Source organism: Molossus molossus, unplaced genomic scaffold, assembly GCF_014108415.1.
Source record: "Molossus molossus isolate mMolMol1 unplaced genomic scaffold, mMolMol1.p scaffold_m16_p_12, whole genome shotgun sequence".
In the NCBI taxonomy this organism is placed as follows: domain Eukaryota; kingdom Metazoa; phylum Chordata; class Mammalia; order Chiroptera; family Molossidae; genus Molossus; species Molossus molossus.
In genome coordinates this window covers 43,561,290-43,573,300 of record NW_023425347.1, presented here as the reverse complement: position 1 = coordinate 43,573,300, position 12,011 = coordinate 43,561,290, and the positions used below count along the sequence as shown (strand labels likewise).

The 12,011-nt window shown below is 35.2% G+C and overlaps 1 protein-coding gene across 1 annotated transcript in view; it reads right to left on the bottom strand.

Annotated features, from left to right (window-relative positions):
• ADGRL4 (adhesion G protein-coupled receptor L4) overlaps window positions 1-12,011 on the bottom strand; it is a 97,797-nt gene that overhangs the window by 14,442 nt on the left and 71,344 nt on the right. Inside the window, exons 10-13 of the mRNA XM_036256627.1 lie at window positions 11,343-11,516; window positions 9,933-10,136; window positions 6,426-6,646; window positions 6,230-6,296 (exon numbers count right to left, since the gene is read on the bottom strand). Of these exons, the coding sequence (XP_036112520.1) occupies window positions 6,230-6,296; window positions 6,426-6,646; window positions 9,933-10,136; window positions 11,343-11,516 (666 nt within the window). The remainder of the gene's footprint in view (window positions 1-6,229; window positions 6,297-6,425; window positions 6,647-9,932; window positions 10,137-11,342; window positions 11,517-12,011) is intronic.

Genomic DNA, 12,011 nt, shown 5'->3' with positions numbered 1-12,011 from the left:
TCCAGATGAGTAGAACAAGAGCTCTGCAATTGCTAATAAATACTGATTCAAAGAAGGGCTTGCTTGTCTTGCAGATCAGCTTGAGCAAGGATGCTGCTATGCTCAGAGGATGAACAGAAGTATAAGAATGATCAGAACACATACTGTGCTCTTGACCAAGTTTAAGGAGTTTTATAAATTCTTAATGAGTAGAAGCATGGAGGTTTTATCTGTTAGCTACATAAGGATGTACACAATTTGCTTAAGTGTAACCAGTCCTTCTCAAGGAATTGGCACAGTTCTTTAAAAAGCTATGAATAGAACACCCTTTTGTACATAAGATTGCAGTCACTAGATCTTGTGAAAATCAAGTAAAATGTTATCTCTTACTAAATGCTATTAGTATTTTTGTTTTGACGTACTAGTAATGTTTGTGAGGATTAACTAAGACATTAAAGGGTTTTGTAAAGGTTGGAAGACTATACAAATGTAAAGTGAAGAACAATTCTAATAACTCTCTTGCTCTACCAAAACCCATAGTTTCCCTTCATCACGTAATAAGCCTCACTGTAAAGCTACGTTTATGAGTAAATACCAGTGATAAACTTCACCCTGGCCGGTTATTTCTAAATGGGTTTGAGAAACCCAAGGAATTTTTTTTCCAGTTTTGTTTTTAATCTTTAATTTCTCTAAAGTTATTCAATTTTTAATGAAATTTTGTAGTATGAGTCCCAAGAAGATTATCTGTGAAGGTATTTCAGTAAGAATATAATTCCCATGGATGGAAATACATTGAAAACTACAAATGTATTATTTATGTTAGGTTGTTTATAAACTCCACTTTTACTTTTTAAAATTCCAGCTATCTATTGTTTCAAGAAGGTCAAAGTAATATGAAAAAAGTAGTTAAATGTTACAGGCACCGAACTGCTTCTTAATACATAATAGGAGAAAAGGTTAGAATATGAAAGTACCTCGAACCACAAAGGTCACTAAAAGATGCATCTAACAAATATGATAATTAAATTAAAACATGTAATTAAAATGTTGATGCTGTTATCCACAACATTTAGCATTTACAGTGGGTAGTGTTTCTAATATAGCTTTAGTGGGGTAATCTAAAAGATATTACCCAAACCATAATTTTAATTCTTTTTAAAAATATTTATGCCATTTAAAGCTAGCGACAAAATGAACTTTTATACAAGAGACTTAATATCAAAGTCTAAACTAGTGATTCCCAATGACTAGCAACGGGGATATTGTTCCCCAATGAACACTAGGTTGCATCCGGAGGCACTGTTGGTTGTCATGAATCGGTGCTACTGGTGTATGATGAGTAGAAGCCAGAGATGCTGCTGAACTCACTGTAATGCACAGGACAGCTGCCACAAAGATCTGATCCCAAGATTTGTTCAGTGGTGCCACTGATACAGAACTGTGGTCTATCATAACCTTTCCTTCAGGTTTGTATATTCCAATTTCACCATTTAGACAGCACAGTACATAGTATTTAGTGTTGGCAAAAATGTCAAAAAAAAACCAAAAAGGACATTCTCATATATTGTAGTTTAAATTTAAATGAAAACTCACATTTATAAAGAAAATATTTATTTAGACATAGTTTAATTAATATTTACTTCAATCAAGGAAACGCTATTCCTCAACATTGAACATGTCTATGGAAAACTTCAATTTCTATTTAAAAGTTAAATTATTTTAACAAACTCTTTTTTTTATATTTCTGTACTTGAACCTAATCGCTTGCAGTTTTAGTTGAAAGAATACAGCATTAAAGATGAAAAGTATTGAAGAAAGAAAGAAATTATGGAAATTATCTTCCGTCTGCAGCTTGCTTTACAGAGATTTGGAAGCCTTTTTCTCCTACAGTTCAATCTTTCACAAACATGCCTAGGCCTTTTCATGTCTAGTTATAATCCTAACATTCTAAATGTAGTGACCCGTAGATGGAATCAGTGGGGTCACTGGTTCATACTTCAGAATTCTGAGAGATTCTTATTATTAATGAATCAATACCTGGGGAAGTATTTCCATTTGATCAATGCAGGCAAAGTTGCTACTCAAATACTTAATCACTCACACTTATCAGAGTAGATGAAAAGCTTGAATATTCTTTTGAAACAACATAACCAAGGGTAGAAAAAGCTATCAGTGCTGAACTAATTCAGGTCTTAACTCGTTTACATATTGTTTTAAAGGCATTTTACATATAATCCCAAACCAGACGTGCCCCAGGGCTCCATTCATAAAAACAAGCAAATACCATTTACAGGATCTAGTCCTTACTCTGTAGAATATTAGTTACAAACCTGAAAATGTTTTCACCAAATTGTGTATTAATTAATGATAAGATTTTAGGCAGAAGAATTTCTCACAAGGTGGCAGGATTATTGATTACAAACGTCCAAGAATATCCAAGGAACAGCAAGTATTCTAAGGAGGATAAAGTTCTTGGAGAGGTTGTTTTGTGGAGATATGCAAAGTAAAAATGGCGGAAAATAGTCAAGATTCAGCTAGATTACTAATAATTTTATATACCAGCCTATGGTGTTTGGTCTATAGGCAAAGAAACCATCAGCACTGGGATTAAGAAGGCAGGCCATAGATTCGATGTCATGCATGTGAGTTCTAGCTCACATTCTTACTAGCTGTTGGGTATGGTGTGTAATTGCTCTATGCCTTTATTTCTCTAACTTCAAAATAAAGTCAATTGGGCATGTAATGCATTTGCATGCGCATGCGCACTGCCCGCCCCCAGCCATTTCGAGGTGTTTAAATTATTAGATAAGGTGTGCTAATACATGGAGAATGTTTACATTCATGCCAGAAATATGCTAAGATTTAACATTAACATTCTTACTATTCTTATTAATAGTTCTCATTATCTCAGCCAAGTTTATTACAAATAGATTAAAATGAAATAGGAGAGAATGACAGCAGAAAGATAAGTTAGAAGGCAATTGGAAAAGCAGCAAAGGTAAAATAAAAAGGTGGGCTTTAGATTAAGACAGAGAATTTTACGTTCTGAAGTCTGTGTTATCTATAGACTTAGAACCTTGGGCCAGTGACTTAACATTTTGAATCAAATCCTATTTTTGTCAATTGTAAAATTGGATAATAATGTGAGTGATTTAAGGAGACTGAGTATTAAAGTGTTAATATTCCATATTGATCTCTCCCACATCTCATCAGTATCTCTTATATTTAATTATTTATTGGTTTTTGGTCATTTGTTTTGTCTTGCTTTCTCCTCATTAATACTACAGTGGATAGGTATATATTGGATATATATTGTTTCCGCGTCATATCCACACCATACAATTAACATGGTCAACTTAATGATAGGGCTTGACATCCTTACCTACTAGAATATCCCCAACCATAGAATGATGATCTTCAATTCACTAGATCTGTGTGGATGAGTGCGAGGGCAGCATGGTTGGTTCTAGGATACTGCTCCTCCATTGACAAAGCTCAACTCCTCTCCTTTTGGAGGCTAGAAGGGTCTGATCACCTCTTGGTGATGGAGGAAGCTTCATGGCATTATTTTGGTTTAGTATGTTTCTTATTATTGCTGGTATTCTTGGCTTATGTGATGACCTCCACGGAAATAGTATATTTGATTGTCTTGATGTTTATTGTATTTCTTTTACATCTTGGCTCCTTTTATTTTTCCGAGAAGGGTAGCCAAGTCACCATTTAACCCCACCTCTATTCAACCCAGTCTCTTAGTGGTGCAACACTTCACTTGACCTGTCAACCTTCTGGGTAGCCCTACAACTTCTCTCCCCTTCTCTAACTTTTCTGTGCTTATAGAATAACCAATAGCTTTGGTTGTTCCTCCAGTATTTTATTCCTAGGCAGGCTATGTAACAATCCTCTCCTTCCTTATTGTCAAGGGAAAGTCCAGTAAGCAGGCAGCTTGCAAGAATCTCCAAACAAAAGCAGGTCTCGTCTTTATATTCACATTTGGCCCAATGTCAAGGGACATATGTCAAGCTCACATAAAACATGGGTTCATCATGAAAAAGTCCACAGTCCCACTAGCATCCAGTGTCAGATCAGGAAGACAGTTTTACTCTCACTATTTCTGATTTCATTTTCCATGAACTTTTTGAGTTCTCCTCCACAACTTGTCTTTAAGAGAGAGAGAACAGCTAACTTTTTTCTCATAGGCACGGAAAGTTTTCATAGAGAATGTTGTACTCTTCCAGGGCCAAGGATTCCAAACTCTGAGCCCCTGGACCCGGGGCCCCCCTTTCCAGTCCCTCTTACTGGACAGAGGTGGCCCTAGTGTCTCTTTGTAAGACCTATGGGAAGTGTTAGGCCCAACCTGTTAGTGGCTCTTTTTTAATGTCTGGCACACAATATTTTTTATTTCATTTTATCTGGAACTAGATGCTATTTTAGGACAATGAGAAAAGGGTCACCTAACTGTGTCATATAGCACTATAATAGCAGTAGTTCTAGTAATAATAATAATAACAATGTGAAAATGAGAAGAAACATAAAATTGAAAAAAAGCCAGCATTAGCACAGAAAGCCAGGAGTAACTAGAGTGAATGATTTCACTTCAATTCAGTAATTATTTAAGGAATTTATGCAGTTTTTAAAGATACTAAAAATGATAAACAGTTTTAGAGTAAAACTGAGGTACCGCATACATTTATTTCTTAAGGAGCTTGACCCTCTGGTTAAAAGGGATAATTATATACTGAAACTGTATGAAAGACAAATTGATTCAATAATTCCAAACTAGGACATTGTGGTGTGTTCATTTAGGCGTCTAAGAGAATTTGCAAGACTCATTTTTAGATAAGCCCATCTAAAATCTGTGGACCTTACTATAAAGCAATCCAAAGTTATTTTTTCCTTTATATAAGCATATTAAAAAAAAAAGTAACAAAAAGCACAATTTCAGGAAACACTTTCTATTTTTTTACTTTAGATAAACTATTTTTCCTATTTTCAGTATAATTTCTAGCCCTCTACTTTTCATCTAAACGATAAGAGTCACTGATCCACAGAATTTCACTTGTATGAAACAATATTAGAGATGGTCCAATCTGTAGAGAATGAGTCACTAAAATTAAAATATGTACAAAGTATCTCCACACAAAATACTCATATCAGGATGCCATGTGAAAATATGTGAATGGGCACTCCCCAGGCTGTATTCTCATGTAGATTAAAAATTTCGGAACTATAATAAACTACCTCTGAAATCATTTTAGCTAAAATCTAGTCGATGGTTTCTTTTTATGTTACTAGATTCATTGTGAAAATTATCAACAATTTTATGTGGCAGCAAAATATAGTCTCTGAATGCATTTTACTTCATCCACATCATTAAAAAATAAACCTTGACGGAAATTCTCTGCTTTGTATTTCAAGTCTTTCTGCATTTAGCAGCTTCCTCGTAACCATAAAAAACATCTGGGAAAAGAGTGAGAGAAAAAAATAATTTAAAGAAAAGATAGCTAACGTATGGTCAAAACATATGGGACTAAGTTGTCCAAAATATTCTCACAACTCCTCCACTGACAATTCATTCCATTATAGAGCCTTGTCTGACCTCCAGATTCATTGACAGACTATTATATTCAGAATGGTTTTGAAAACTTACAGCCCTTAAAATGCTCCTGAGACATATAAAAATGTCTTTGTTTAGAATGGAACATATAACACCTGCCACACTTGTAGGTTTGAAACCACTTCCAATAAGAATTAAAAGGCCCTCTTCCTCGCTGAAATAAGGCTATCAATATATAACTTGTCTACTCATGAGAAATAGTGGGTTCTTGTCTCAGACGTTGCAATTTAGTGTAAAATCATTTTCATGATAACAGGGTACACAGGATGATAAAACTACAAAGATGACAGTCTAATCTTCAAAAATCACTGATCATTGATAAAAAATTTGAAATGCCAGATTATCAGCTGGTTGGAACATTTTAGGTGTTGAGGTATGCTGAGACACTACTGATAAGTGGAAAATGTTTTTTCTATATGTTATGCAGAAATATATCCTCCCCCAAGAGGGATAAATAAATTGTAATTGCTTTGAATTTAAGATATATATGTATTCTTCTCAATAGTGATATAACATATTTAAATAGTAATAGATGATATATCGTAAAGTGCTCAAAATATTGCCCAATGGCTGAGAATTTTAAGCACACTTTATCATTTTTTTAAAAATTCTAGCAACAATTTTAAATATACGTACAAGAATGATTAGACATGCTGGTCCTATAAAACTCCAAATAAAGTTGTTTTCTGTGCTAAGCCAACATCTGAAAAGTAAATAACAGATAAAAATCTGTAAGTGCGCTTGAATGTATTTTAACAAAACAAAAATTTCAGTGATATACAAAGCATATTCAGAATTGCATTTCAAATACTTTAAGATCATCTTAACTTACACTTTGGTGGTGCCATAATATCTATACCCTAATGATGCTGAAAATCCAACCACCACAGCCGGGCTGAGATAGCCAAAGATATAAAAGTTCTTGTGCAAAAATCCCTTGTTGTAGATGACTCCGACAACAATGAGATAGAGGTGGATGCCTTCGATGCACATCCACGCGAAGGCAGCTAAGAAGAAGTAATGCAGCAGACCGGCAATGATTGAACAGAAGAGCTGGGGATCAAAGAAAGAAAGGTACATAAGAAGTGTTTGCTTTAACATTTACCGTAACATAAAATCTCAACTTTCTCTATAAATCATGCCACTTTATATAATGCCTGATCACATTAAAATATTCCTGTCAAGTGTCGGGTTTTTAAGATGTACCACTTCCTACTGATTTTGAAGGAACTCTGCTTCACCAATGTAAAACATTCACCATCCCTGTGACAGAACTAAGGTCCTGCCTTGTCCAGAGAGTTTATACATTTACATTACGTGTGAAATGATAAATTGTGGATTCATATGTAAACCATGATGTCTTAGTGAGTATATTATGACTTAAATTGATTTCTGTTTTGGAGATGCCTTTACCCTATTTTATTCATGCTCAAAGAATAAAAATTATTGCCCTGGCCAATTTGGCTCAGCGGTTAGAGCATCGGCCTGCGGTCTGGAGAGACCCGGGTTCGGTTCCCGCTAAGGGCGCGTACTTCGGTTGCGGTTTGTCCCCGGCCCTGGTTGGTCGTGCGGGTGGCAGCCACTCGATGTGTCCCTTCACGTCGATGTTTCTCTCTCTCTCTCCCTCCCACTCTATCTGTACAAAAAATGGAAAAATATCCTCGGGTGAGGATAAAAAAAAAAAAAAAAAAAAAAAAAGAATAAAAATTATTGCCATTACTATGCTAAACAAACCATAATATCTTGATTAAGTGTCAAACATTGAATTTATAAAACAGACAGATGATATATTTTACAAAGTGTCCATTGAAGAATCACTTTAAGTTGAAAGCTTACCAGATAAATTTGAGAAGATTTCAGTTAAATATTACTTATTAGCATTTACTTCACATCCATAATTGATGTTAGGCTTATAAGAAATAACATAATAAGAAGTGGTTATACATGTCTGCATTAATAGAACTAACATGAGCTGTTACTGGAGAGATAACATAATACATACTTACATACCTACTACATTTATTAAAACAGTATAATTCAAGTATAATGAGATTATATACTAAAATGTATTGGAGAGTACTATGTAAGGTTGGGAACAGAGAGATCACTGGTGATTAAAATTTGGGAATTATCTTAGTGAAGATGAGATTTGAAATATGGCTTGAAAATCAGAATTTGGTGAAATGAAATTAAAAATGGACATTTTATAAGAAATTATTTTGCGGTGAGAACAATGGTGGGATGGAACTGCAAGAGGAAGTAGGCATTGAAGATAGTGGGGGATACATAAAACTGACAGAGGTTCTGAATACCACTGCAAAACAAACAACAACAAAACAGACATGCGTAATGTATACTACAGTGGAACCTCGGTTCTCGGACATCATTTATTCCGGGAGGCTCTTCGAGAAGCCATCTGATTGAAAACTGAATCAACTTTTTCCATTAGAAATAATGTAAATTAAATTAATTCTTCCAGACCCACAAGTGAGTCCCTGTTTTAACCTTCCTTATGTAAAGTATATGTCTAATGTACCGTTTACTCAATAAACAAACACTTGTTTTCTTAAATTTATTGAACCATCCTCTACTAGACTTAACAGAATCACTTTCAGAACTTGGTCTGGGGTGTCTTTCAGGCAGTCAGTATGCAGTATCTTCTCTTTTTCACATCATTGCCTCCGAAATGCCGCCACTGGCTAACTGCTTTTCCTTTAGCCAAATCAACAGCAGTTTTTCTACCTCTTGAATTGCCTACAATCATCATTTCTTTCACACCCTTAGCAACATTAGCATGCTTGATGGCCTCTTTACGTTTTAAAATTGTGCTAATCATCCATTTCTCCAGCAACAACAACAACGCACAAAAATATTCACAGCACAGTTTCCTGAGATGTTAACAACTCAAAGTTCAGCAGTAAACTGACTCGCATTCTCTCCTTTGTTTGTGGCCTGAGAGATGCTTTTTGTCACCCTGTATCATGAAAGGGTTGTCAGGTCTGGAACTGAAGTTTTCTTCCACAACCCAGACATTTTTCTCTGAACAACTCGGTCCAATACTGAATTGTTCGAGATGGGGGACATTCAAGAACCGAGGTTTGACTGTATTTAAAACAGGTGTTCCGTGGCATCTGCTTCAGAAGAAAACCTTGACAGCTGGTGGTTTGTTTAGTGCTTGAAAGATTGCTAATGAGAGTGGCGATGTGGAGGCAATGCCGTGTGCTGTGGCCATGACGATGCTCTTCTCGGGGCTCCATCTGCAGGAAGGGCAGCTGGCCCAGGGCTCCAGTTGCTGCATTAGTGTCCCTCCCAGGCTGCTGCCAGCTAATGACCTAGCAGGGCAGGCTTTCTGAGAGACAGAGGAGTCCTCTGTCACATGGCTTTGGTTCAAGGTCTTCTCAAAGGTCTCCTTGACGACCACGATGGACTGTCTTTAGAACGGCACTGCTGCTAAACTGCTTGCACCCACTCGCCCTTCCTTTTCTCCTCTCCTGGCCTGATGGCTCTCCAAGCCTCTCTCTTCTCATTTTCTTTCCATAATCATTTCATAATAAAAATATTACAGGTTTCATTCTGTTCTAGTGTCTGCTTCAAGAAGGCCCCAGACTAAACACAATATGAAGAACTATTAATGGTGAAAATGTAAATATAGTGTAGTTACTAGGTAGAACCAATTTATCATATTTCAACCCATGAAACCTAGCTGCTTTTGTGTTCAGTCCCTGTGTTAAAAGAAACGTTATTTCCACTTTTCTCCCCACCCAATATTGTTTAATGCCCTTGCAAAATCAAAACAAAACACAAAAGTTTATTTCTTTATTTCGTTGTAAAGTTTTCATTTGTTCCAATAGTCCATCATAATGAGGGACATTTTGGTCAATGGAATTGATAAGCAGGGGCTTAGATATGTTAGCATTATTAAACTCAGAAAAGACTTAAGCCCTGGCCGGTTTGGCTCAGCGGTTAGAGCGTCGGCCTGCGGTCCGGAGAGACCCGGGTTCGGTTCCCGCTAAGGGCATGTACCTCGGTTGCAGTTTGTCCCCGGCCCTGGTCGGTCGTGCGGGTGGCAGCCACTCGATGTGTCCCTTTCACATCGATGTTTCTCTCTCTCTCTCTGTTCCTCTCTCTCCCTCCCACTCTACCTGAACAAAAAAAAAAAGGGAAAATGTCCTCCAGTGAGGATAAAAAAAAAAAAAAGAAAAGAAAAGACTTAAGAACAAAGTATATAGTGTGTTTGCCACATTAAACCCTTAATTATAATTCGTGTTTCTGTGGCATATAGCTTAGAAAAGTAACAAATTTAGAAAACAAAAATAGAGAGAAAGGGAGATATACATACCTTATTAGAATTTGTATTGATCCCAACAAGAAAAACAAGTTCAGCAAGGAATAGGTTACAGCAGAGATTTTTATGAATTGTTGTTCTGGTGCTTTGAATTTCACTGAAGAACCAGAAGGTAAAAATGCACATGGCCAGGCAAATCAGTGAAATGATTATTCCTAGTTGAGTGATCCTCGTAAGAATATTATAATCTTTAATACCCTAAGGAAAAATAATAATAAAGCTGTTAAAAGAATAACTCAGTAACTTGTCAAAGGAACTACAATATATAATAAATGTTCATTTTTGGTGAAACATTAATTAAAATGTCCATAAAATGTAAAAATACAAATGTGCATTTAGATGACTTTTGAAAATGCTCAATATTCAGAGAAATGTGATATAAATCATGTGGCACTTCAACAGTTCTGTAATTAGTGACTTTTTTCCTAGGCATAGTATATATATTAGTATATGGTTTAATACTGTTATCGTCATCAGTTTCATGATATCAGAATGGTAATTCATTATTGTAATGTGAAAATGGTTAATTAAAACAGATTTATCAATGGTAAGACCAAATCTTATTTCTATGCAGCGATTCATCTAAAACACATTAGCAAAGCTATTAGAAATGCTGAATGATATTATGATATACAATATCATAATAGTATAGTAAGAGATTTTGAAATGAGAGAGGTTGGCTTTATTTTAACCAGATGAATTTTATATTATATATACAGAACAGAGGCTTCTTTGCTTACTTAACATTCAGGGAAATGACTGGCATTATGGTTAGGCAGATTTATTTGTATATGTATATGTGAAAACATACCTGTAATCTAATTAAGATTGTCATACAAAGGTAGGTAAAATAAAATATTATATAATGTAAAAGTAAGATATTACTGATGTAAAATACATATTCTGAAGCTATTCATTCACCTTAGAGAGATTTTTCATGTTTAAAAATCTTGTGGGGTTCTACATTATTAAAACATAGTATTAGTTATGAATGTGCTAATACTTATTGACCAGTATCATACATTTTTAACTAAATTTCTATTGGTAAAAATAAACATTTCATACAAAGCCCCAAACCCTTAAAGTCCAGTATACATTAAAATGTATAAGTGGTCATTAAAAGCACCACTAAAAACAAAGAGTCAGTGGATGGATATGTAACATACAATCTACTACATATTACAAACTACATAAGCCCTAGACTAAAAATAACCTAAACTTTGGTCTAGATTTGTCATAGAAGGCAGGAAGAAAAACAAAGACCAAAAAAAAAGATAATGTTGGAATTTCGTCAATCAATGAAATATATTATTTACACCCGAACATAAAAATTAATTGTTCTCTTCAATGACACAAAAAAGAACATATGCTGATTCATAAATATGAAGTAGAAAATGGCCTTACGATAGAAGTACCAGAAGACATCAAAATGGCAAAATGTGTCAGGTGATTACACCTGCAAGAGGTGTGGGTCTCATTGGAGTCTGTTAGCTCACAGCCATCTGAAGACCAGCCGCCATTCATGGTGTCAGGGGAGTAGTCCCAAAATGCACACTGACTCCCATACCTGTCTGTGGTCTGAAAAAGAGACATTTTACTGATGGAGAAAAGAGAAAAAGTTACACATTTGGTATCACTATGTAGTATTTAAAATACCATTTGCATATCAATGTAATTAAAACCATGCCTGAGAAGTGAAGTAAGTATAAAATCAATGCTCACGACTGAACCCTGCTTTTATATGGGAGAACTGAAGTTAACATTGCAACAATGCTATATTGTCTCAATCCTGTGTCACAACCTTGTTGTGCAAATCATTTATTATCAAATGAGATCGAGAATGTGTCATTTAGAAAAGTGCATGCCACTCATAATTATATATTTATTCATTACGTGTTTCTTGAGTATATACTAGATATTAATTGTTGATCCAGGCTCTAAAAATACAACACTGCACAAAACAGAAAACGTGTTTGTACTGTTGACCTTACATTCTTATGAGGAGCTAAGAAATTATTAAACAAGAAAAATAGACCAGGGAAAGGAGATAGAAAGCAGTATGGAGTTTCATTT